The 24,437-nt window shown below is 46.0% G+C and overlaps 1 protein-coding gene and 1 pseudogene across 8 annotated transcripts in view; both read left to right on the top strand.

The window, feature by feature from the left end:
• Positions 1 to 24,437, top strand: part of ARHGEF3 (Rho guanine nucleotide exchange factor 3) — a 296,634-nt gene that overhangs the window by 127,692 nt on the left and 144,505 nt on the right. Inside the window, exon 1 of one of the 7 annotated variants that reach the window (XM_079794770.1) lies at positions 15,080 to 15,145. The exons of the other annotated variants lie outside the window; for them this stretch is intronic. Coding sequence (XP_079650896.1) covers positions 15,095 to 15,145 — 51 coding nt within the window. The 5' untranslated portion in view covers positions 15,080 to 15,094. Of the gene's footprint in view, positions 1 to 15,079; positions 15,146 to 24,437 lie in introns of those variants that run through there. 7 annotated transcript variants of the gene reach the window in all.
• Positions 21,422 to 22,647, top strand: LOC307113395 (large ribosomal subunit protein eL14-like; annotated as a pseudogene). Its single transcript has 2 exons — positions 21,422 to 21,438; positions 22,034 to 22,647. The product of its transcript is annotated as a large ribosomal subunit protein eL14-like (transcript).

The following is a 24,437-nucleotide window of genomic DNA, read 5'->3' as shown; positions in this document are numbered from 1 at the left end:
ATATTTATTGATTTGCAAATATTGTACGAGCCTTGCATCCCTGGAATAAACCCCACGTGGTCATGGCGTACACCCTTCTTAAGGGTGATTCCTGTGCACTCGCTGGTTACCCCTTGCATCCTGCAGAGGGTCTGTGGTGCACACGTCTCATGCTGTACGGGTCTGAGAATTGAGGGTTTAGAGTGCTGGCTCCAGTCAGATTTTCTGGGTATCAGTCTAGCTGCGTGCCCTTTTGCAAATTTGATTAACATCGCTGAGCCATGGGTTTTCTCATTTGTAAAATGGACATCATAATTGCATGTGATTTACAGGGTTGTGGGAAAATTATACGTGAAAAATGCATATAAAATTGAGCGGCAGTGCTCGGCACAAACTGTGGAGAGGGTGCTATTGCTATTTTCTTTGCAGAAATGAGGAAATCCTATGTGGTGGAGCCCAGGCTCTGGCCCAGCAAGTTGGCTCCACAGCTCACATTGGTGCCACCTGAAGGTGTCCAAAAACCACTGTACAAGCACCGCCCAGGCACCTGCTTCTGGGCACCTCTCCTCAAAGCCCTAACGTTTGCTGAGAAACTCTTATTTTAATTGGCTTAAAACATTATAATACTATTATTATATAACTAGAGGCCCGGTGCACGAAATTCGTGCACGGAGGCGGGGGGGCGTGTCCATCAGCCCAGCTTGCACCCTCTCCAATCTAAGACCCCTCAAGGGATGTCCGACTGCCCGTTTAGGCCCGATCCCACCGGACATCCCTCTGACAATTAGGACTGCTGGCTCCCAACTGCTCACCTGCCTGCCTTCCTGATTTCCCCTAACCGCTTCTGCCTGCCAGCCTGATCACCCCCTAACCACTCCCATGCCAGCCTGATTGATATCTAACTGCTCCCCTGCCAGCCTGTTTGCCCCCAACATCCCTCCTCTGCCGGCCTGGTCACCCCTAACTGCCGTCCTCTGCAGGGTTGATCGCCTCCAACTGCCCTCCCTTGCAGGCCTGGTCCCTCTCAACTGCCTTCCCTTGCAAGCCTGGTCCCTCCCAACTGCCCTCCCCTGCTGGCCATCTTGTGGTGGCCATCTTGTGTCCACATGGGGGCAGGATCTTTGACCACATAGGGGCAGCTATCTTGATCTTGTGTGTTGGAGTGATGGTCAATCTGCATATTACTCTTCTATTAGATAGGATAGAGGCCTGGTGCACGGGTAGGGACCAGCTGGTTTGCCCTGAAGGATGTCCTGGATCAGGATGGGGTTTCCTTGGGGCATGGAGAGGCCTGGGCGAGGGGCCTGTGGTGGTTTGCAGGCCAGCCATGCCCCTGGCGACCCAAGCAGAGGCCCTGGTATCTGGAATTTATTTACCTTCTACAATTGAAACTTTGTAGCCTGGAGCGGAACCAAGCCTCCTGCTCGATCCATGGCTGCTGCCATTTCTGTTTGGATTTGTTTACCTTCTATAACTGAAACTTTGTATCCTTGAGTGGAGGCCTGGGCCCACCAGAGTGTGTGGAAAGCTTGGCTTCCTCTGTTGCCGGGGAAACCCAAGCCTCCCTTCTGGTAGCCATCTTGGTTGGGGTTAATTTGCATACTCGCCCTGATTGGCTGGTGGGCGTGGCTTGGCTTGTGGGTGTGGCTTATGTAGCGGAGTGATGGTTAATTTGCATATTACTCTTTTATTAGAGAGTATGTTGCATGTCTTATATTTAAAAATATGTTTTTATTATATATCGTATTGCATATTTTATATTATAATGATAGCAGTAACAACTATTTGCATAGATTTGCATCCCTATTGGAAATGTCCTACCCATTGTCAACACTAATAATTGCTTTTTGTCGTCCCTCATGGGACGTTATTGTCCATGATTTTGCTGTAGAGCTCATTTTTATATAGTCTCCAGGAAGTTGCTGTTGTTCTTATCATGTGCCAGGCATTGTTTTAAGTGACTTATTTGATCCTCACAAAGACCCTGTGTGGCAGATGCTCTTATTATCCCCATTTAATAGATGATGAAACTGAGGCGCAGAAGAGTTAAGTACATCGGCAGAGGTCACACAATAAGTGATAGCCCTGGAATTTGAATCCAGGTTGTTTGGCTCAGAATTCCTATTCCTAACTCCTGTACTACACGACCTTTATTAATTTCCAGCCTACTTTCCAGATGCTATGCCCTTGTCATCCTGGCTGACTTCAGCTGCAAATTTAGCCTATCATTTCCCAGGGCCTGTTACTGTGTGCTGGTCTCAACCAGCCCCAGAGAGTCTTTCTGGGGACCCCTCCCACAGCCCCCAGATGCTCATTCAACACAGGAGGCCCTGTGTGCCTCAACCCTGTACATTCTTTTTTTTAAAAAAGCCTTTCATTTTAATGATGACACAAGCCAGAGGTGAGGTTCCTGTTATCACACTGAGGGAATCTGGGCAGAGATGGTTGGAGCTGTAAAGTCAAGTAGCGGGGGAATTCCTCCTTTTCTCCATAAATTTCCGATGCAAGAGCTCTGTGTAATTTCACATTCCAGGAGGGAAAGGCAGTGCTTAACTCCTGTTGGGAGGGCAAATTTACCTCACTTCTCATTCAGCAGGGAGAGGGAGTCGGGAAGCATAGACACGGAATTTGTTGTTGTTGTTAAAATTCTGGTGTTTAGCTGATGTATTTAAAATAGGAAACAGTGTACCAAAACATCTCAAGCAGTATTATATAGCCATGGCCTCTGTTCTTGACAAAAAGAATCAGTATCTGGCTGTACATCTGCTCTTGCCAAAAAACAAAACAAAACAAAAACAACTTGCTCTGGCCCCCATAATCTACAAGTTAGAGTTGGAAGTCCAACCTTCTCATCTCCCAGCTTTCTCACCTGCCCCTTCCACAGACTCTTTGAACATCTCCCCTCTCCCCAAATGAGCCATGTTGTTCCCCACTTCTCTCCCTTGCCCGGTACCCCAACTCCTCAGCCTGGCAACTCCGACACACACTAAGGCCGTGGAATTCGGCAGGTTGAGCAGAAAGCATTGTCCGAAGGTCTGTGTCCCTCTGGCCTGTGAGCTCCTCTGCGGTATTTTTGTTTGCAGACACTTTGAGCACAGAGTTGGGCACTTTTTTGTGGAATGAAGGACCTCTGCCCTCTTTACACATGCCTGGCTGCATTTCTTCCTTGAGGAGGGCCATGGATAGAACAGAGACTACCAGGTAGAAGATCTGGATCACAGGCTGTAGGCTCTGTGAGAGCCCGTCCTGTCCTGTGGCCCAGAGCCTGCACCGTGAGTGATGCTTATGGCATTGCTGTCAGGCCACTGCCTGAATGAGCAAGTAGTAATGAGCCCACACGGCAGGCCTCGGTTCAAATCCCTATTGTCAGTGCCAAACTTGGCACCTTGGACAACTTCTTAACCCCCCGAGCCTGTTTCCTCATCTATTTACTAGGGATAATAAAAGTACCTGTCTCATAGGGTAGTAATAGAATTAAATGAGTTTAGCCTAGTGTCTGACACATAGCAAGCCTCCAATCAGTGGCGGTTGCTATTGTTATTAATAATGTAATAAATTAATCACAGGATATGTGCTGGAAAGGAAATTAACAGGGTATTGTGATGGAGGATGGTGGGGGTGTGCTGTGTGGTCTCTTAGACAGCCTGGTCATTGAAGACCTTCTGTAACCTGAGACTGAACTATGAGAAGGATGCTGCTGCAATGGGTAGAGCCGGAGAGCAAGTGCAAAGGCCCTGAGGCAGGAAAGAGCCTAATAAGGACAGCAAGTGTGGCCAGAGTTTGAGAGGAGGGTGAAAAGCAGAATGAGGTGAGGTCCAGCAAGGAAACATGGGCCCATTGATGCAGGGCCTTGTAGGCCAGGGGTCAGTGTTGAGGTTGAATTTGAAGTGTGAACGAAGCCATTCAGCCCTTAGGCTTAGAATCATCTGTGGGGTCCTGGCTGGTGTTGCTCAATAAATAAAGCGTCAGCCTGTGGACTGAAGAGACCCAGGTTCGACTCCAGTCAAGGGCACATGCCTGGCTTGCAGGCTCTATGCCCAGTTGGGGGCATGCAGGAGGTAGCCGATCCATGATTCTCGCTCATCATTGATGTTGAGAGAGAGAAAATACAGTGCTCATGGATGATCTCTCTCTCTCCCTCTCTTCCTCTCTAAAATAAAAAATATATATATGAAAAAGAAAAATGAATAATCTGTGGGATTGATTTCTGGAGTACTTCAGCTCTAGCCCTTCCTGTGTTCTGTGTGCATGAACTGAACTCTAGCAATAAAACCCAGTTCGGATTAAGCAGAAAATGAATGTATTAAAGGATGTACTAGTAGGAAGCTCAGATAATTTTGGAGGGATCAGGGAACCAGGAACAACCCCAAATTACACTCCCAAACATTTCCTACAAGGACACCATTGTTGCCACTACTGGGCGGGTATTGGTGGCGCCACTGATACCAGTTATAGAACAATAGAGGCCCGGTGCACAAATTCATGCACCAGTGGGGTCCCTTGGCCTGGCCTGCAGGATCAGGCCAAAACCGGCTCTCTGACATACCTGAGGGGTCCCAGATTGCGAGAGGGCACAGGCCAGGCCAAGGGACCCCACCAGTGTACGATCGGGGCCTGACCCCAGCAGCAAGCTAACCTACCAGTTAGAGCGTCTGCCCCCTGGTGGTCAGTACATGTCATAGCGAGCAGTTGAGTGGCCGTAGCGTATTAGCATATTATGCTTTGATTGGTTGAACAGACGACCGGATGACTGGACACTTAGCATATTAGGCTTTTATTATATAGGATGGCTACTCAGTCTGCACTCACTGCTTCCTCTGTGAGCTGTCCCCACCCTCACCAGAACCGTGTCTGCAGAGTCCCTGCTGCTTTGCATGCCAGTTTCTGATGCCAAGTCTGAAGTGGGAGTATCTGATTGGCTGAGCCTCGCTCATGCTCTCGTGCTCTAGCTGCAAGGGAAGCTGGGAGAGTGAATATTGGCATCCTCGTCTCCTTTGGTGGAATGTGGGAACCCTGTGATTTCTGAGTTGGGGCTTCCCCAAACCTAGGAAGGGGTTTGAGCTGTAGAGTCTCCAGAGGGTGATAAATGTCCCTTACAGAGACACATGGAGTAAGTGACTCTTGGAGACACTTGGCCTTAGCAGTGTTCATCTAATGGGTGGTGGCACTTTAAGGAAGACCTGACTGCTTTCCTCTTAGACAGTGATTTAAAAAAAAAAAAAAAAGAGTGCCAGATTTTGAAGCAACTATTTCTCAATCTGATGAGAAGCTAGGAACTATTTTTTTTTTAAGTTAGTTGAGTTTGTGCAGGTGTGTGGGGTAGCATGTTTCTGCTGTGTTTATCAAGATTTGCATTCCTGTTAGAAATGCCGTAGCCATTGTCAGTGCTTATAATTGCTTCTTGTGATGGCCACGTGGGGCTTATTGTCCAAGAGTTTGCTGCAAAGTTTATTGTTTATCTTATGCTGTCTCCAGGAAGCTGCGTGGGCAAATCTCTGAGCCTCACCAGGAAGTCTGATTTAAAGGGACAACCTCCAGGGCAGAGCCCTAACTGGGAGGAGGCACTGAGCTCCCCTAGGGAGGGGCCTTTTCTGAGTATCCCCGACTTGGTTTGCAGGTTTTTAGTGTTTTGGTGATTCCTTTCCGATTCTAATTTAAGGGAAAAAATGGCATTACAGTATTCTTCAAGGACACAAAGGTACACACCTGACAAAATAAAGCTCAAAAGCCCATTTGCACTGTTATGCAGAAGAATATTCTGAGTCATGGGGGTCTACACACGCTTTTCAATCTCTTGGTATTACCTTGGTGTATTTTCATAAAAGTTTTGGGCCTAAGGACTTCAAGGAAGTCAGCATTATATAACATTTAAAAAATAGATAGGACTTAAGTTTTAACGTCCTTCCCATTTCTCCCCCTCTATTGGAGTGAAGAGGGGAAATGGAAAATTGCACATTTCCATTGCTTTTTTCTTATTAGGTGCCCAGTTGACAGTTCTCACGTATATCAGGGTAAAAATCAAACCCTGTGGGATTTAGTATCAACTCTTCAGCTTGCTAAGAGGAAAATTTGAACTAATGTTCATAATTACACCAAAAACCTTCCTTTTCTGCTTGAAAAAAGTAAGCAAAGACATTATTACTGTGCTTTGTCTTTAACATTTTATTTCCTTATGGAAAAATTTAAACTTACACAAAAATAGAAAGAATAATATAATGACCCTCTGATATCCCTGTCATTTTTAGTTCTAGATCAGTTAGATTCCTATGGTTCTCTCTACAGCCTGGGAGGATAATGGAATCATTATTTCTGTTTTACAGATGAGGAAACCGAGGGTCAAGGAAGTTAAGAAGTGGGACTTACCAGGTCATTTAAGTAGTAATGCCAGAGCCAAAAATCACTGGGTTCCCGTATTTTAATTTACTGTTGATTATTCCAGCCAGCCAGTTATTCCTAGAAACTATCCTTGAGGAGCCATCTGGCTTCAGAGTCACAATGAGGAACTTTTTAATAAAAATTATTTCTGCTTTTGTTATATATTTTAATCTAAGAAATTCAGTTTGTCAGGAGTTGCTTTGTGATAGAAGCAACTTTTTCAAAATCCTCCTGAGTATTCACGTGTTGGGAATCCCAGCCCCCTCATCTTCATATTTTCCACTTCTAATCAATTTTGACAGTTATAATGCTGAATAGTAAGTCTCATTTCTAAGTAAGGAAGCTCTTTGGCTGATAGATATCAGCTAACCAGTTTTTAAATCTTTCTTTTTCCTAAGAATTGGGCAGAGGTCAGCAACCCACTGGAGTTTCGCTTTTAACTGACAGTCTAAGGAAGGGGACTTGACAGTCCTTTGAAAAAGCCGTAGACAGGTTGTTCGAGTGAGCAAGTGCCCCAGTCTGCTCCACGCCGAAGTTCTTGGGGCTTCCTGGGCTTGTGTTCGTCAAGGGGCCAGGCTGGGCTGGTGGTAGCTTCGCAGCATACAGGATTCTTTGGTTTTCGTTTGCTTTTTTAAAAAAAATAGCTGTCTATGTATCAGTTGCAAAATAATGCGAGGAATTTGATTCTAACAGTTGAGAAAGAAAATACAGTGCTCAAACCAAGGCTCGTGACAAAACCAGCAAGATAAGCACTCAAGATTAGCCATGATTAGCAATCTGTGGAGACGTCCATGCTCAAGCCTCATTTATATTTAGTTCTCGTGTTGAAACCACAGATGAAGACTTTGCTATTTATTCATTCTTGACCTGGGGCAGCCAGGTCTGCTCCCACACAATCTTGTTGAGCTGGGATATTAAGCAGGGCTCCAGAAGAGCATCCACTTCTTCAAATGGCCAGAGTCTCTTGCGTTAAACCACCTTATGTCCATACCACCCTGGCCTGGACGCCCCCTCCCAGTTGTCCACAGTTCCTGGTGAGGCGGGCAGAGCAGTTGCTCAGGTTTTTCTTGGATTAACACACTTCTGGCACTGAGGAGTAGATATAAAGACAGTCCGTGAGTGTGACCGCAAGTAAACCCCCAAGCTCTAAATATTTTGAACTTCTTTTTATTTCTCACTGACTTGCTGTGCATTATTCCTTCCTGCCAACCTAGCAGCACCAAAGAGTGTTACTGTACCTCCCTTCTCTGCCACAGCATAGATCTTTGTTTTTTTCTTAGTCTTACCTGAATTTGACAACAGCTTCAAAAGCCTGAGACCTATGAGGTAACGCTTTTCTGATGTTGAAACCTTGGTTAAATCAGTATACAGTCTCCTGTTTTAATTTGGTCACTGCCACGACCCCATTTTAATGAGATTGCTTTACCACCTCTTGTTCAGCTCAGTTTGTGGAATTATTTTAAAATGTAAAGCACCAAATGGAATGTGGCCAAGGACTCTGAAATTACTGGCCAACTCTGAGCTTTTGTGAAATCTGTGGCCTTTTGAGTACAAATAGGAAAGATATTGAGGAACCAGAATAAAATTCAGATGTAAAGAATCACCATTAGTCATCAACTTAAAAAAATCAATTTATTTAAACTAAAAAGAAACCTCAGTTCACCCCACTTCTTGAACCTATGAATCTGTTCTCTGTATCGGTGAGTTTGGTATTTTGTTTTTTAGATTCTACATATAAGGGAGATAATAAGGCATTTGTTATTCTCTGTCTGACTTATTTCACTTAACATAATGTCCTCCAGGTCCATCCATGTTGTTGCTAATGCAATGTCTTTATTCATTCATGCACGGATATCTTGGCTATTGTAAATAATGCTGCAGTGGACATGGGAGGGCAGATACCTTTTTGAATTAGTGTTTTTATTTTCTTTGGGTAAATACCCACAAGTAGAATTGCTGGATTATATGGTAGTTTTATTTTTAATTTTTTTTTGGAATCTCCATACTGTTTTCCATAGTTCTGTTTTCCATTTTACATTCCCACCAACAGCACACAAGGGTTCTCTTTTCTCTACAGCCTTGCCAACAGTTGTTATTTCTGGTGTCTTTGATAATAACCTTTCTAACAGGTGTGAGGTGATACCTCTTGGTGATTTTCTTTGCATTTCTCTGATGACTAATGATGTTGAGCATCTTTTCATGTACCTCTTGACCATCTGTATGTCTTCTTTGGTGAGATGTCTGTTTAGATCTTCTGCCCCTACTTTAATTGGATTGTTTGTGGGTTTTGCTATTGAGTTGTATGAGTTTTTATATATTTTGGATATTAACTCCTTATCAGATACATGATTTGAAATTATTCAGTAGGTTGTCTTTTCACTTTATTGATGGTTTTCTTTGCTGTGCAGAAGCTTTTTAGTTTGGTGTCATCTCACTTCTTTATTTTTGCTTTTGCTGCTTTTGCTTTTAGTGTCAGATTCAAAAAGTCATCCCCAAGCCTATATTGGGAGCTTACCACCTACATTTTCTTCTGGAGTTTTATGGTTTCAGGTCTTACATTCCAGTCTTTGGTCACCAACTTTTTTTTTAATTTTTTTAATTTTATTGATTATTGATTTTGAGAGAGAGAGCGAGAGAGGGGGGTGGGATGGATTTGTTGTCACACTTATTCATGCATTCATTGGTTGATTCCTGCATGTGCCCTGACTGGGGATCGAACCCAAAACCTTGGCATACTGGGACAACACTCTAACCATCTGAGCTACCCAGCCAGTGCCGGGTCATCAACTTTTAATGAAGAAGTAATTCTACTGAAATCTCACCATTTTGTTTTATATAGGTGAACTTATCACAACCCTGATGAGTATGTTTCTTATAATATTTTTGGTGAGAAAACTGCTAGAAACTTCTCAATAGAAAATGTCCTTAGGTGTATAGAATAATAACAACACAGGAAATATATCACTTTGAGTTCCAGTGACTCGAGGAGCATTGTGGGGTCTTAGCTAGGTTCCCATTTTGGTTCCAGACCTTTTAGAGTCTAATAAGAAGTTGGCTATTCAATAGATGTGGGAGAACAGGGCCAATTTTTGCATTATAGGTGCCAACTCCATACACTTAAAGAAAAATGTTATACCCTGAGAACCCCTAGAGTTTCATAGTTTTATATTTTTCTTTTTAATATTTCACTTTAATCTATGCAGAATTTTTTTTTTCTAGTGAATGTGAAGTAGGGCCTAAAAAGAGGCGTTTGTTTTTTATTCTCTCAAGAAATGAATTGTCCCATTTGTTGGTGATCCTTCTCTCCGCCAGTGGCTTGCAGTCCAACATTTGCCGTCTGTCACATTGTGGAATCTCCTCGGACAGGTTTCTGGCTGTCTGTTCTGGGGGCTGGATGTGTGCAGCGGGAGCTCTGAGGTCAGCGCCCCCCCCCCCCCCCCAGGCTCCACTCCTGACCCCGCCACCTCCAGGCCATGTTGAGCAGGCACATACCCCCTTGTGAGTCTCAGTTTTTAGAAATCTGTACAGTGGAGATGATAGTATGACCGACCTCAGGACAGTTGTAAAGATCAAATGACCCAGCTGGCGTGGCTCAGTGGTTGAGTGTTGATCTATGGAGCAGAAGGTCATGGTTTGATTCCCGGTCAGGGCACATGCCCGGGTTGCCAGCTTGATCCCCAGTGTCGGGTGTGCAGGAGGCAACTGATCAATGATTCTCTTTCATCATTGATGTTTCTAACTCACTCTCTCTCTCCCTCTCCCTTCTTCTCTGAAATCAATAAAAATGTATTTTTTAAAAATCAAATTAAAAAATTCATGGTAAGTTCTCATATTAAAACATCAAAGGTCTGCAGCCACCATTTACGGTTTCAGTGATTGTGGCTTTAGAATGTTTTCATATCTGCTCACAGGTGCACTTTCGTCCTGAGTTATGTTCTCAGCGCTGGCAGAGGGAAGAGCAGTGAGCAGTTAGAGGCGACATTTCAAGTGCCTCTTTCATGTTTGCTGAGTGTTCACAGGGCAGGGCTAATGAATTAATAAGCAAAGTACATCTATACCATGAGGGCTCGGCAGGAGGGGTCCAAACTGTATATGATGTCGAAAGATGCTGTGGGTGATATCTGAGAAAAAGGAAGTGGTAGAATAATGTTATCATTCTACTTTTGGTAAACACACACACACACACACACACACACACACACACACACCCCAAAATGTTATACCCAGCAGCCTATGTGTTTAGAAGGAAATGTCTAGAAGGATCACCACCAGAGATTACTCGGGTCAAATCTAGCCAGCAACACCTGGCCGGAGTGGCTCGGTGGTTGAGTTTCGACTATGAACCAGGAAGTCACGGTTCGATTCCTAGTCAGGTCAGAGCACATGCCTAGGTTGTGGACTCGATCCCCAGTAGGGGGCGTGCAGGAGGCAGCGGGTCACTGATTCTTTCTCATCATTGATGTTTCTATCTCTTTCTCCCTCTCCCTTCCTCTCTGAAATCAATAAAAACATATTTTTAAAAATCTAGCCAGCAACTGTGTTTTGTGTGGTATTTTAAAAAATGAGGCATTAGCTGCCAGCATTTAAACATGGGGAGATTTTTATATAAAACCTGGGGTTTCCAGCTTCCTCTTGAAAAACCGTAATGTCTGGTCACCCTGGGCCAGTAGTCCCTCGGGACCCCAACAAGCTGGAGCTGACCTAAGGCCAACACTGTCAGTGGTGCCCGGTGCCCACCCAGCCTTGCCTGTCCGGTGTCTGACTGCCAGCGCTGACAGCATGTGGCTGTGTGCCCCCTGTCTACATCGGGCTCTGACACGGGTGCTGAATTCCACGCGGGCCAGTGGGGTTGGAAGACTCGCTTTTCCCTTTACATGCTTCTGTGTGGTGTGAATGTGTTAGCGTGATCCTAAGTTAGCTTTTCCCTTTACATGCTTCTGTGTGGTGTGAATGAGTTAGCGTGATCCTAAGTTAGCTTTTCCCTTTACATGCTTCTGTGTGGTGTGAATGTGTTAGCGTGATCCTAAGTTAGCTTTTCCCTTTACATGCTTCTGTGTGGTGTGAATGTGTTAGCGTGATCCTAAGTTAGCTTTTCCCTTTACATGCTTCTGTGTGGTGTGAATGAGTTAGCGTGATCCTAAGTTAGCTTTTCCCTTTACATGCTTCTGTGTGGTGTGAATGCGTTAGCGTGATCCTAAGTTAGCTTTTCCCTTTACATGCTTCTGTGTGGTGTGAATGTGTTAGCGTGATCCTAAGTTAGCTTTTCCCTTTACATGCTTCTGTGTGGTGTGAATGCGTTAGCGTGATCCTAGGTTAGCTTTTCCCTTTACATGCTTCTGTGTGGTGTGAATGCGTTAGCGTGATCCTAAGTTAGCTTTTCCCTTTACATGCTTCTGTGTGGTGTGAGTGTGTTAGCGTGATCCTAAGTTAGCTTTTCCCTTTACATGCTTCTGTGTGGTGTGAATGTGTTAGCGTGATCCTAAGTTAGCTTTTCCCTTTACATGCTTCTGTGTGGTGTGAATGCGTTAGCGTGATCCTAGGTTAGCTTTTCCCTTTACATGCTTCTGTGTGGTGTGAATGTGTTAGCGTGATCCTAAGTTAGCTTTTCCCTTTACATGCTTCTGTGTGGTGTGAATGTGTTAGCATGATCCTAAGTTAGCTTTTCCCTTTACATGCTTCTGTGTGGTGTGAATGAGTTAGCGTGATCCTAAGTTAGCTTTTCCCTTTACATGCTTCTGTGTGGTGTGAATGTGTTAGCGTGATCCTAAGTTAGCTTTTCCCTTTACATGCTTCTGTGTGGTGTGAATGCGTTAGCGTGATCCTAAGTTAGCTTTAACATTAGGAATCAGTAGAGAAACACGTTTGACTACTTGGTGGGGTCCTAGAGGCCACACAGAAACCCGCACTCCTGTCCCTTTGTAAGCTCCCGTTAGGAAGCTCAGACCGGCCTTGGGTCCCGCGGGCAGGAGCCTCTCACCGGACGAGCCCCTCCCGGCGCCTTCTGCGGGCACCGGCTTCGTGGCTGGGGTTGTTGCCTCCGGTCAGAGCAGGAGCATCGGAGGAAACGGCCGTGCCCCGTCCTTTCCTTCCTTTCTGCAGGCTGCCCGCTGGCCTGCCGGGGCGTCTGCTGGTCCTCCTTCCTTCCTCCCCCCCCGCCGCTACCTGCCCCAGAGCCCACTCTAGTTTCACCTCTTCCACGAAGGGCTGCCACCCACGGGTTTCGGTTCTCCATTCTCGGCCAGGCAGCAGCGGAAGTTAGGCCTCATCATTCTAGGATTAGTTCATGTGAATGTGCCTCCCCCACCCCTGAACAGAAAGAAACCCCAGGGTGCCGTGGGGATCTCAGATTTCGCTTGGATCCTGACCTTGGCTGCGGGCCTCCCCAAAGTGGCTTGCTTGAAAATCCCCCAGGAGCGGCGGGGCTGGGTGCATGGGAACCTCCGCGGGTCCTCAGGGGACTGACCTTCTTCGTTAGCTGAGCTGCTTCATTCACCGAAGCTGGCGAATCGCAGGTTGTTACCGGCCTGTCCACATTCAGGGCCCTTTCTGTGCAGGAGGCTGGAGCAGGAGCCCTTCTCAGGAGTGCCTCCCCTCGTCCGCCCTCCCTCCCCCCGCCCTGCTGTGTGGGGAATCAAGCTTTGGGAAGCAGGGGATCCCAAGGCCGAGCCGAAAATCCACCTTTTGTGGACACTGCTGTTTGATTTGCACACGTTACTGAGTGTTTCCTGGGTGCCAGACCGGGTAGGGACCGCATATGGGTCTTGAGGTGACCCAGAAGCTTGCCTGAAAGGCCTGAACCTTTCACAGTGATTTCACTTCCTTCTTTCTCAAACAGATACCCCCCTCCTTTCCCCTGCCTCCCCCCCCCCCCTCCCGCCCCTCCGCGCGCACACACACACCCATGCTCCTTGAAGCAAAACCCAAGCCGGCAGAGCAGTGCTTTCAAAGCATTTGCTTTCCTTCCAAAGCGCCCTGTGGTTCTGCACCTCGCCCTGCTGTTCTCGTCAGTTCTGCCTAGAACACCCTCAGAATTCTGCCCCTGTGTCTCTGGCTCTGAGAAACCTTCCCAGACTTTGTCCCCATAAAAAACGCATTTGCCAGGCTCACTTATTTCTTGGCCCCCTCAACACTTTTTGCAAGTTCCTGGCGGCATGTATTTTATTCTTGGCCATCAGCAGTTCATCTTCGTTACTGCCAGCGCCTGGTGCATCCTGTATGGACAGGGCAGAAGGCTCGCTTCAGAGGCCCTGTCTTAGGGGTCCAGCCACTGGCCTGAGAGAGAGGGGAGAGCTGCTTTCTTGTAAGCTCGGAAGTTGAGTTTTGGATTGAATCTTGTTCAAGTGAACCCTCTTTCTTCGTTGGGCTCCCCACTTTACTCAGGGCTAAGAGAGGTAAAAGCTCTTAAAAAGTCTGTGCCTCTATAAGATTGCCTTGGGAAACTCTGGGATAAATCTTTGCAGCCTAACGTTGTAATTAGAAAGAATTTTGCGCCCTGGTCAGTATGGCTGTTGGTTTGGCGTCATCCCCTGCACGAAGGGATTGCTGGTTCGATTTCTAGTCAGGGCATATGCCCATGTTGTGGGCTTGATCCCAGGTCTGGGGCGTGCAGCCAATCATCAGTGTTTCACTCTCACATCGATGCTTCTCTCTCCCCTCCTCACCCCTCCCTCCCTCTCCCTTCCTCTCTCTCTGAAAATCAAAGAGAAAAAAAAGATTTTTGCGATTCAAATACTACCTCGTTAGGGAACTGAAAAATAAAAATATTGAAAACTACACTGGAGCTATGTCTCCTTGGGCTTGAGGCTCACCACCACTGTGCAGGGTGAGGGTGTTGATTTGTTTGCAGGGAGGGGATGAATGGGACATAGTTTTCATCTGAAACCTTGTAGTTCACTGTGAAACCGTCTTTCTCACCCAGAGAATCTGGGTTTTGTAAAAGGCAGGGAACTGGGGCAAGGTGTTCAGTCTGGTGAGATCCCCAGCTCATCAAATGGGAAATGCCAGCCAAGAGTCATTTCCATCATAACCCTGAGAAGAGCAGTCAGGCCTCTTGTAACCCATGTCAAAAGCTGAAAGGGAGGTTTCCAGAAGCAGCTATTTTGAAGGAGCTCCGAAGAGAACATTTGCCTAAGAAAAAAAAAGAAAGCAACGGATGGGTGCGGCGCTCACCACTGCTCTCGTTTGTTGAGTTGCTGTGAAATTGGGACTCGGTGTGGGCTCTGCATCCGGGCAGGGCCTCCGACTTTTGGGTGAAGTTCACGTGGGCTATTGATTTCTCTCTGAATACCCCAAGCTCTCCTCCCAGTGTTCCTCCTCCCTTCACTTCACCCCAGTGTTGGGTCTGCAAAGCTGCAGAGAGGGGGCAGGATGTCCTAGCAGCTCACCCTTCAGAGCTGCCAAAATGCCCAGCACGGCTTTAGGTGGGGACCCAGGGGAACATGGTTTCTTTCTTACAGGCTGGGGTTGTCAGCCAGGAACCCAATGTCTTGTGTCCCTTTGAATGCCCAAAGCGAGGGTGCTCCGAGAAGCAGCCGCACCGGCAGCGGGCGAAGAAACCGCCGGAGCTCTTGGCCCGTGTGGTGCTCAGCTCCTGACACTTGTAACTGATTGCCCCTGTCACTTCCTGTCATACAGCCCAAGTAGGGGGAGGAGTTCCTTCAGGGAAACCATGCTCTACTCTGCTCGGAGGATCCCGTCCGCAGGGCTCCGCCACAGCTAGGGGCGGGGGACTCCCGGGTGGATGAGGCCGGAGCGCCCCATGGTGTGGTGTTGCTTCTTTGTCCGAGCTCAGGTAAGCTCCCTGCAGCTGAGCTGGGGCTGGGCCAGCTCCCAGTGCCCACCCAGGCCCGGCTGAGTGGTGCCAGGAGCTGAGGTGTAGGAGGGCGCAGTTGTCTATTTCTCTCCCAAGAAACGGAGCAGGAAGCTGCTGTTAACAACACCTGGAATGGTGGAGGCAGACTTCTGCCTCACTTTAGTCTGAATCAGAAAAGAGTGTGTGGCTGAGTTTAAGACCACAACTGGTTGAGCTTGGTGGAGATGGTGAGTTAAGTGGAGCGCCTAGGTGTCAGCGTGTCCTTGAGCATCTGTGATTGGAGGAGAGCAAGGGGAGGTGGGCCTTGCACTCTTTGCCCACGATGCTTGTATTTTAATTTTTATGAGACCCGTTTTCAGGTAATGGGGAAGAAGAAAGGATGTAGCTGCCTTCTGTTTGGTTTGTTTGGATCACAAAGTGGATTTCCAAGATCTCTTCTTTGCGTTGGAAGATGGTCAAACTCAGTTTTGCAAGTTCATTCTGCTCGGAGCTACCTTTTTTTTTGTAGGTTTCCTTAAAGTAATCCTGGTGGTTTGAATATATTCATCACCGGGAAGATGAAGTTTGATAATATCAGCGGAGACTCTGACTTGCTGGTGTTCTCATTGAGAGTGTGGGTGCCTGGCATGGGTTATTTCAGGAGAGGCTGAAAACGCTCGATTTCTATGGGCTAATTAGGAGCCCCGAGGCTTACTCTCTCTGTCCGTTTTATTCATTTGTTTGTTTGTTTGTTTGTTTGTTTGTTTGTGGGTAGGTATTAAAGCTTTGGAGAAGCCAAAACTATAGTCTAAAGGAAATGCCCATTGCTTTTTCTATTTTTCTCATTAGAATTGTGTTTCAGAATTGCAATGCTAATTCCAACTCTTTGGTGCATGACCATTATAGACATACATTTTTATGTTTTTTAGTCTTTTCATGTGATTTGGGTGGTCTCATTGTATATCTTCTTTCTCATCTCACTCACCTAGCTATTTGCTCACCTGATAAAGAATAACTTTTGAGCCTTTGAGATATGGAAATGGACAACATTTAAAATGATTTACCACATTTCAGTGCAACAGTGCTAGGAAATAGTACGATGATAGCTAACATTTATTAGATACTTTTCATGTTGCTAAGCACTTTGTTTTCATTAGCTCATGAAATTCTTACAGCACTGTGGGGTTTGGCTATTAGTATCATTGCCATTTTGCAGATGGTAAAATTGAGGCTTAGAGAAGATAAGTAATTTAATTTGCCCAAGGTTACCTAGCTGGTTAATAGGGGATCAGACTTCAAATTCAGGCAGAAGGGATCCAGAAATGACATTCTTAGCCATTGTGAGCTACATGATGATTTTAATGATGGGTCCCTTCCCACATCTGTCACACGCAGCATCTTTGGTGATACTTTACTTTCCAGTACTTTGGCAGATCAGCCTGTTTAGGTGGATGTTTGCCATGGTCCAATTAACACCGACATAAGAGGTCCTTGTGACAAGTCACCACCTTCTCTGGACTCAATTTCCCCACCTCCCAAACGGACATGTCTCTAAACTCATTTTAGCTCTTATATGAATCTTAGGTATGCAGATATCTTGTCCAAAAAGTAAAATATAGTTCTCATATCTTCCCTATTTCACAATCAAATCATTTAATGAGTGCTTTTAAGGGCACGTTTCCCAAGAGTATCACTGGAACTCAAAATGTAATTGTCTGGCTAGCTACTGACCTTTATTCTGCCCTTGAAAATATTATTATATGAATTTTTATTTCTTGGCTCTGAGAGTCTCCAGGAAAGGACCTGGAGGAGTTGGGCTGGATGTGGGAGGGGCACTTGGTAATTGGATGTGGAGGGTGAGTAAGGGAGGGGAGAAGCCCTTGATAGATCTCATGCATTCATCCTCTGGCTCTGTGTCTGTGGAAAAATGGTAGAGTGTAATGGTTAAGGGCATGGCTTTTAAACCACAGAGATTTAGGTCTGAGTCCCAGCTTTGCCTCTTAGTAGCCATGCAATCCTATGTGTGTTATCCAACCTCTGCGAATCTGTTTCCTCCTCTGTAAAATGGGAATAATAAATAATGTCTACCTTTAGGATTGCCATGAGGGGTACATGAAATGACTCCTGATGGTGCCTCGCACAGAGTCAGTACTCACTAAAGTGATTTATGTCGCAGGTCTTATTGACCATAAAATGTGTTGGTTGCTACCAGAAAAAAAGAATCCTTCGTGTGTGCATAAGGGCTTAGCAACAACAGGGCTGTGAAACACCTTCTGTCCTGCGATGAGGGTGGCCCTGGTCTGATTTTGTGGAGGGAAGGAAGCAGCATATTCCACAGAAGGTCGGTGCTTCGTTTTAAAGTGCCGATTCCAGCCATGTTTTTACAGCTTTCCCAGAACGCCAAGTGGGAGCCACGAAGGGGAAGTTGATTCAAACCAGATCCTAAACAGGCTTCTCTTGATGAAACACTCAGAGGTGACTCGGAGAGGGCGAGGTCAGGGTGCTGACCCCTGAGTGTCCACCAGGACAGAAACAATGGGTGACTCTAGGACCTAAATATAGACTATGTGGATGTCACTTAGGGAAGCCAGCTCCCGATGCTGCCCGGCAGGGTGGGTCCCTTGGGGGAGCTCAGAAAGCAGCCCCTTTGCTCTGTCAGCCCCGAATAAGTTTGTCCATATTCTAGCTTCTCATGCCTCGAGCACCTGCCTGTTTGGCAGGTTTATGTCCCCATCCCTTCCCTTCCACGTCTTGCTGGTGGAGTTTACCGCCTCTCTCCCTTGCTCCTTGCAGACCCCATGCAGCCACTGCCACAAACTCCAGGTGCTCCTGCCATAGTGCTCCTCATGGAGCACTGGCTGGGAGTCAGGAGTTTGGGGTTCAAGGTCTAGGTGTTGGGGTTCACCTTGGGCAGTGCTGAACTTCCTGGGTCCAGATTCTCCAGGAGAGACATGCTGTTAAGAACCTGGGTCCTGGAGGGTGACAGTCTGGGTTCTGACCCTCCCTGCCACTTGACCTCGGGAAGTTCCTTTTACCTCTCTGTGCCTCAGTTACCTTCCCTGCAAAATGGAAATGACGCTAGTATCTGCCTCAGACACTGGAAGGAGTTTATAAAATATCTGTGAAACCCTTAAAACTAGTACATCTTGTCAGTGCTCAAAAAATGCCAGCTGTGATTATGCTTGTGATTTGTAGGGAAATGAGACTTGATATGGGTCAGTGTTTCCTAAACTTCAGTCATGTTTCCCATATCCACATACCACTTGGACTGTTATTTTTTACTTAATCTTTTTCTTTAAATTCGCTACTTGTTTTTTAACCTGGGCTGATGTTAAGCAATAATAATCCTGACGTTGGTAAACACTATAATGTGTTCCCTAAAACATGATAATAGACACACCCAGGTCTACAGCATGTGGTCTGACATGATATTGTGTCACCAGTACGTCCACTTCCCACACTTTGGGGACTGTGGGACCAGTGGCTCGGAGTGCCTGAGGCCAGGTTGCTGCCTGCTGGTGATTTTGACCGTGCTCATCCCACCAGACGAACAGCGCCGATCCTTTCACTCAGCAAACACTGCCTGAGAGCCAGCGTGGTGCATGACTCAGTGCCTGGTGCCAAGATGGCCAAAATATGGGTCTCTGTAGCCCCTGCTGTCTTCTTGGAGTGGGACTTTACCAGCCCAGAGAAAATGGAATGGAGAGAGCCATAGAATGACCCAATTGCTGAAATCCCACCTTAATGAGAAGAGAAGCCAAAGCTACTCTCTGCCTGAAATCTCTGGATGAGGGTAAAGGAGACTGTCTCAGCCCACTTTTGCTGAGCAACAACCACTCCAAACTCAGTGGCAAACAATAACAAGTATTTATTTTTATGCTCATGTTATCCTATATAATAAAAGGCTAATATGCAAATTGTCCCCTCAACTGGGAGTTTGATCAGGAGTTCAACTGGGAGTTTGATCAGGGGGCAGGGCCAGCCAGCCAACCACCTTCGGCCCCTTCCCCCAGCCACCCCTGCCCTCAATCGGCCTCCTCCACCCCAATCGGGTGGGGCCAGCCCTCTAACCGCCCATGACCCCGCCCCCCTGGCCAGACCCTACCCATGCACGAATTCGTGCACCGGACCTCTAGTAGGCAATAAAACTGAGACCTGTAGAGGTTAATTCACTTGCCCAAAGGCACACAACTGTTAATAATAATAATATTATTTTCCTCCAAGCAGATGACTTATGCTCAGATACAATTAGGTTTCATTCCACCAATACCTGGTTAAAAAAACGGTCTTCATTCTGACCTATCAGTTTCATGGCTCATGTTACAAAGACACGGATGACATATATGCCAAGTCTCCACTGTAGGACCATTGTGGTGTGGGTCCTTTAGGGCAGAGCCGTGTCATCTCTTCCTCTAGGTCTCCCCTTTCCACTTTGCCCCTCAGCCCTCACCCAGAGCTGTGTGTACAGACTGCTGAGAGTGCAGGATGGTTGGGGCTGAGACAGGGAGGGACGTTTGTCAAGCCAGGGGGTCAGGTCAAGCCAAGGGTGGAAGGCGGCGTAGGGTTGGAGCAGGGGAGGGATTGGTTCCTGCACCGTCCTGGAACTCTTATTTGGAGCCATTCTTCTATTCTTAGTTTCGAAGGCACTTTGTTCTCGGGCGCATTGTTTTAACAGCGGCCAGGAAATCAGTCCCTGCTCGGGGTCAGCAGTGCCCCTGGTTCCTGCTGGGGCCGCCCAGGTGGGAAGTGTACTGGTTTGTTTCAGGGCTGATATTTCATCATCAGGATCATCGCCGCCCTGTCTCCGCTTGTTGCCCACCCTGTCTGCATGGCACAGGGAAGGACGAGGAGGAAAAAAAGAGCCTAGTGAATCTATTCTTCTTTGTAGCAATAGTAGTAAACTACACTTCTGTGTAAAAAGAAGAATGCTAAAATCCGGGTCTCAACAACAGAACACTGTGCCCTCTGAAAGAACACATGCCATGGATGTAATTTTAACGTTCCTAGTAGCTACATTAGAATATATGAAATTAATGATGCATTTAACCCAATACATATATCCAAATATTAGCATTTCAACATGTAATCAGTATAAAAATTACGAAGGCCCTGGTCATCATGGCTCAGTTGGTTGGAGCATCATCCCGTGCACCAAAAGGTGGTGGGTTTGATTCCCAGTCAGGGCACATACCCGGGAGCTTATGGGAGGCAACTGATTGATGTTTCTCTCTCCTCCCCCCCCCCCCCTCTCCAAAGAAGTTAAAAAAGAGTGATATCCCTGCTAATAAAAACATTTATTAAGAAGACATTTTATTTCCTTTTTCATACTAAGTTTTCAAAATCAAGTGTGTGTTAATAACGTTTGAACCCCTCTGAGTTCACTCGCCACATTTCGAGTGCTCGGTACACGTGGCTCCTAGTAGCCTCTGGAGAGTGCAGGTCTAGAGCAGCAGCATCCAGCACAACTATAAACAGCTACATGCACCTCATAGCTATCATATTGGACAGTGCTACTCTAGAGATTTGGTCGTACTAGCAAAATACGAATTATTCATTAAACTTGATCAAAGCATTGTTTTTCATGTACCACATTGGCAGAGATTAAAAAGTTTGATAACACTGTTTGGCATGGGTAACAGGACCTTTCACGCATGGCCAATAGGATAATAAATTAGAATGGCCTTTATAAAGGGAGGACAATTTGGCAATGTTTATGAAAATTACAAATGTACATTGCCTTTGGCCCAGCCGTTCCATCCTGAAAATTGCAGCCTTTTATGTGTGTAGAGTAACTTATATAGAAGGATATTTGCTGCAGCAAAAGATTGGAAACCACATACATAGCTAGTCATTAAGAGACTAGTTAAATAAGTTATGGTACATTTTTAAAATGTAATTTGAAACTATTGAAAAATTTGAAGCCAATTTGATGGTGCGGAAGGCTGTCCAAGGTACAGTGCTGAGAAGGAGTAGAGCAGTGCATGTAGCATGATGCCATTAGGTTAAAGAAATGACTTATTTTTGTCTAGAGCAGCTCTGGATGAATGTGAAAGAAACTGATCACCGTGGCGCCTCCGAAGGGTATACCATACAATGACAAGTTTTGGAACTTCAGTCACTTGAATTATCTGCTCAAAAAATATCTAAAACATACAAAGTGAAAACTCTAAGGGAAGGGTGAATCATAGAGGGCTCCCTAGAGGAGGTGACCTTTGGGCTGGGTTGTGAAAGATGCATAGGAGTCCTCTGGCAGCAGGAAGGCTGAGGCTCAGAGGCATGAACGAGCAGGACAGGTTCAGGCACCTGTGTTTTCCCAGTGGTGGGGAGAGGTCTCAGTGTACAGAGTAGGTGGTAATGGAGTTTGGACAGGCACTGGATTGGCCAAATGGGAAGAGTTTTGTGAGGAGAGTTTGGATTTAACTCCGTGAGCCAAAGGCAGTCATTGACAGTTTGAAGGAAGTGGGAGATGACATGGTTGGCGTGTGGAAGACAACGCTTGGCAGAGGGGTGTATGATTTGAAACCGTGGTTCTCCGTGTCGTCAGGGACCCCTAGGAGTCCCCAAGAACTAGGAACTATGTAATTACAAATCAAATTTTTTCTTCATGTGTGTCTACCAGGATAGCAATCACAGATTGATCACAGAGGCAGGTGAGGGAAGCCAGCTGTTTTCTGTGCAGCCAGACATTAGGAGAGCTGTGAAAGTAGAGAACAATGCTTCTCTCCTCACTGTGTATTTTGTTTTGAAAAATATAGTTACTTTTCATTAAAATATGGTAAATATATGAATAAGTAATATACTGTTACTTTAAAAGAAGGAGTACTTTTCATGCGCACGGCTGGACGGGCCTTCTTCTTCTTCACTGGACACGGCCAGCGTGGTGTGCAGGTGCTTCGTGGAGGTTGGCTGGGTGGCCTCCGCCTCTTTTGGGCCTTAGGCTGGGAAGCTGGTCGTGACTGTAGATGTTATTGATCAGAACAGGGCTTTGGTCGATGGACCTTGCACTCAAGTGAGGAGACAGGCTATGCCTTCCAGACGCATGCAGCTCCCTGACTTCATCCTCAGGTTCCCACACAGTGCCCGCCAGAAGAATGTCTGATAAGCCTGGCAGAAGGCAGATATCAGTACAAAATGGGCAGCCACGAGATGGGCCAGGAAGATTGAAGCCGGGGGGGAAAAAAGCCAAGATGACAGGTTTTGTTCATTACAAAGTCGTGAAGGCCAAGAAAATGAGGAACTGAATAGTCAGGCTGCAAGGTAGGAAGCTTCAAAAGGCAGCTCTCCTGAAAGCTTCTCCCTAAAAGGCACCTGCTGCTAACGGTGCTGCTACTGCAAAGGTTCCAGCAGCAAAGGTGAGTGCTGTAGGCAAGAAGGCTGCAGCCCAGAAGGTTCCTGCCCAGCAAGCTGCAGGCCACAAGGCAGCACCTCCAAAAGCTCAGAAGGGCCCGTGAGCTCCAGTCCAGAAAGTACCTGCTCCAAAGGCATCTGGAAAGAAAGCCTAAGGATATGAGGCTATTATCCTATTCTAGTGGCCTGGTGCGCCGATTCGTGCACATTGAAAGGAAATTAATTAGAAGAAATATTTTAATGTTGCTATTCGCCCTTTCTCTACAATAGAAATGTCAACCAAATTCACGATTGACAATGACAGATCGAAACACACGTGCGCGATTGGTGCCAGCGAGAGCTTTACATGTATCACGCATACGTGAGTCAACTTAGCCTTTTATAGATATAGAATAAACTTGCTTAATTAGACCTGCTTTCTGACTTAGCTAAACATTTTCCAGCCCAGGGAAGCACCCCAACTTCTCTTTCAGGTAATTGTCAGCAACACAGCAGTAAATATCAATACGAAGAAGATTATTATTGTAGATCACGCAGGGAGAACAAAGGGTAAAATATTTAACTGCAGTAGTGTTTGACTGTATTCTATGTAGTGAGAAAACCTGAAGTCATTTTCAAGTTCTACCATTTCTTATTTCTTTTCAGTTGGGTCAAGTTTCTAAGCTTTCTAAATCTCCGTTTTTCCGGCTAATGAAAAGAAAATAGGTCCACTGTGTCTCCTATCTACCTACTCCAGGACTTCTGTGAGGATCAAATGAGATGAGACATAGGAAACCACTTCACAGACATTTGGTTAAAGTGTGAAATGTTTGCACCTGGCTATATAGCAAGTCATGTTCCTGGGCTGAAGAAACTGCAAGGAGGCTAGTTGCTAGGGAGAGGAAGCTGGGTGTTGCTATGTGATGTCATTACCCAGATGGTTGGACACTTAGCATATTAGCCTTTTATATATCTATAATAATCCTACCTAATAAAAGGGTAATATGCAAATAACCATCACTCCGCTAAGCCCACAATTGGGCCAGCGGGAGGCTGGGGGGCGGGACTCGGGGTGGCCTATCCAGCCGTTGAGAGGCACGGGGGGCGGGCCTATCCGGCCATTGAGAGGCGCCGGAGGCTTTTGGCCTGGTGCACAAGTGGACACCCAGCTCCCCTGCCATGGAAAGCCGGGAGCTGGGTGTCCGCTCCATGGAAAGCGGGGAGCTGGGTGTCTCTCTGTGCATACGGAGAGACTATAAGATGCCAAGAAAGAAACCACTACTAAGGAAAGGACTCAAAAACTAAAACTATGGAACTTACAGGTAAAGAAATAGGAGAAAATCTTTGCTACTTTGGCGGTAGCTAGATAGCTTAGAAGGACATAGGAAACACTAACCATAAAAAAGTAATTATTAGATTTGTTAAAATTAACATCTTCTCTTGAAAAAAGACACCATTATGAAAATAAAAAGGCAAGTCCTAGGGAGAAATTATTCACAATACGTATGTCTGAAACAGACTTTTATGGAGAATATCTATGAAGCAGTCTTACAATTCAATGGTAAGACTACAGACAACCCAATGTTCAAAATGTGCAAAAGATTTGAACAGACACATCACAAAAATAAGATCTATACCATCATGTGATGCTTAATATCATTAGTCATAAGGGAAATGTGGATTAAGCCTCAGTGATTTTCTACAAAACACACTAGAAAGGCTAAAATTAAAAAGACTAACAATAACAAGTATTGGCAAGTATGAGGAGTCGCTACAACTCTCATGTAGGTGGGAGTATAAACTGTTGCACCCACTTTGGAAAATGTATTGACAGTTTCTTAGAAAGGTAAACATTCCCTTACCATAGACCCAGCAATGTTACCTCTTGGTATTTAAAATAAATCAATAAATCATAACATTTGTTCACAAAAGGATTTGTACACAGATGTCCATTGTAATCCTATAT

Source organism: Cnephaeus nilssonii (assembly GCF_951640355.1).
Source record: "Cnephaeus nilssonii genome assembly, chromosome: 17".
In the NCBI taxonomy this organism is placed as follows: Eukaryota; Metazoa; Chordata; class Mammalia; order Chiroptera; family Vespertilionidae; genus Cnephaeus; species Cnephaeus nilssonii.
Note: the sequence above shows the minus strand (reverse complement) of the source record. Positions and strands in the feature narration are given on the sequence as shown.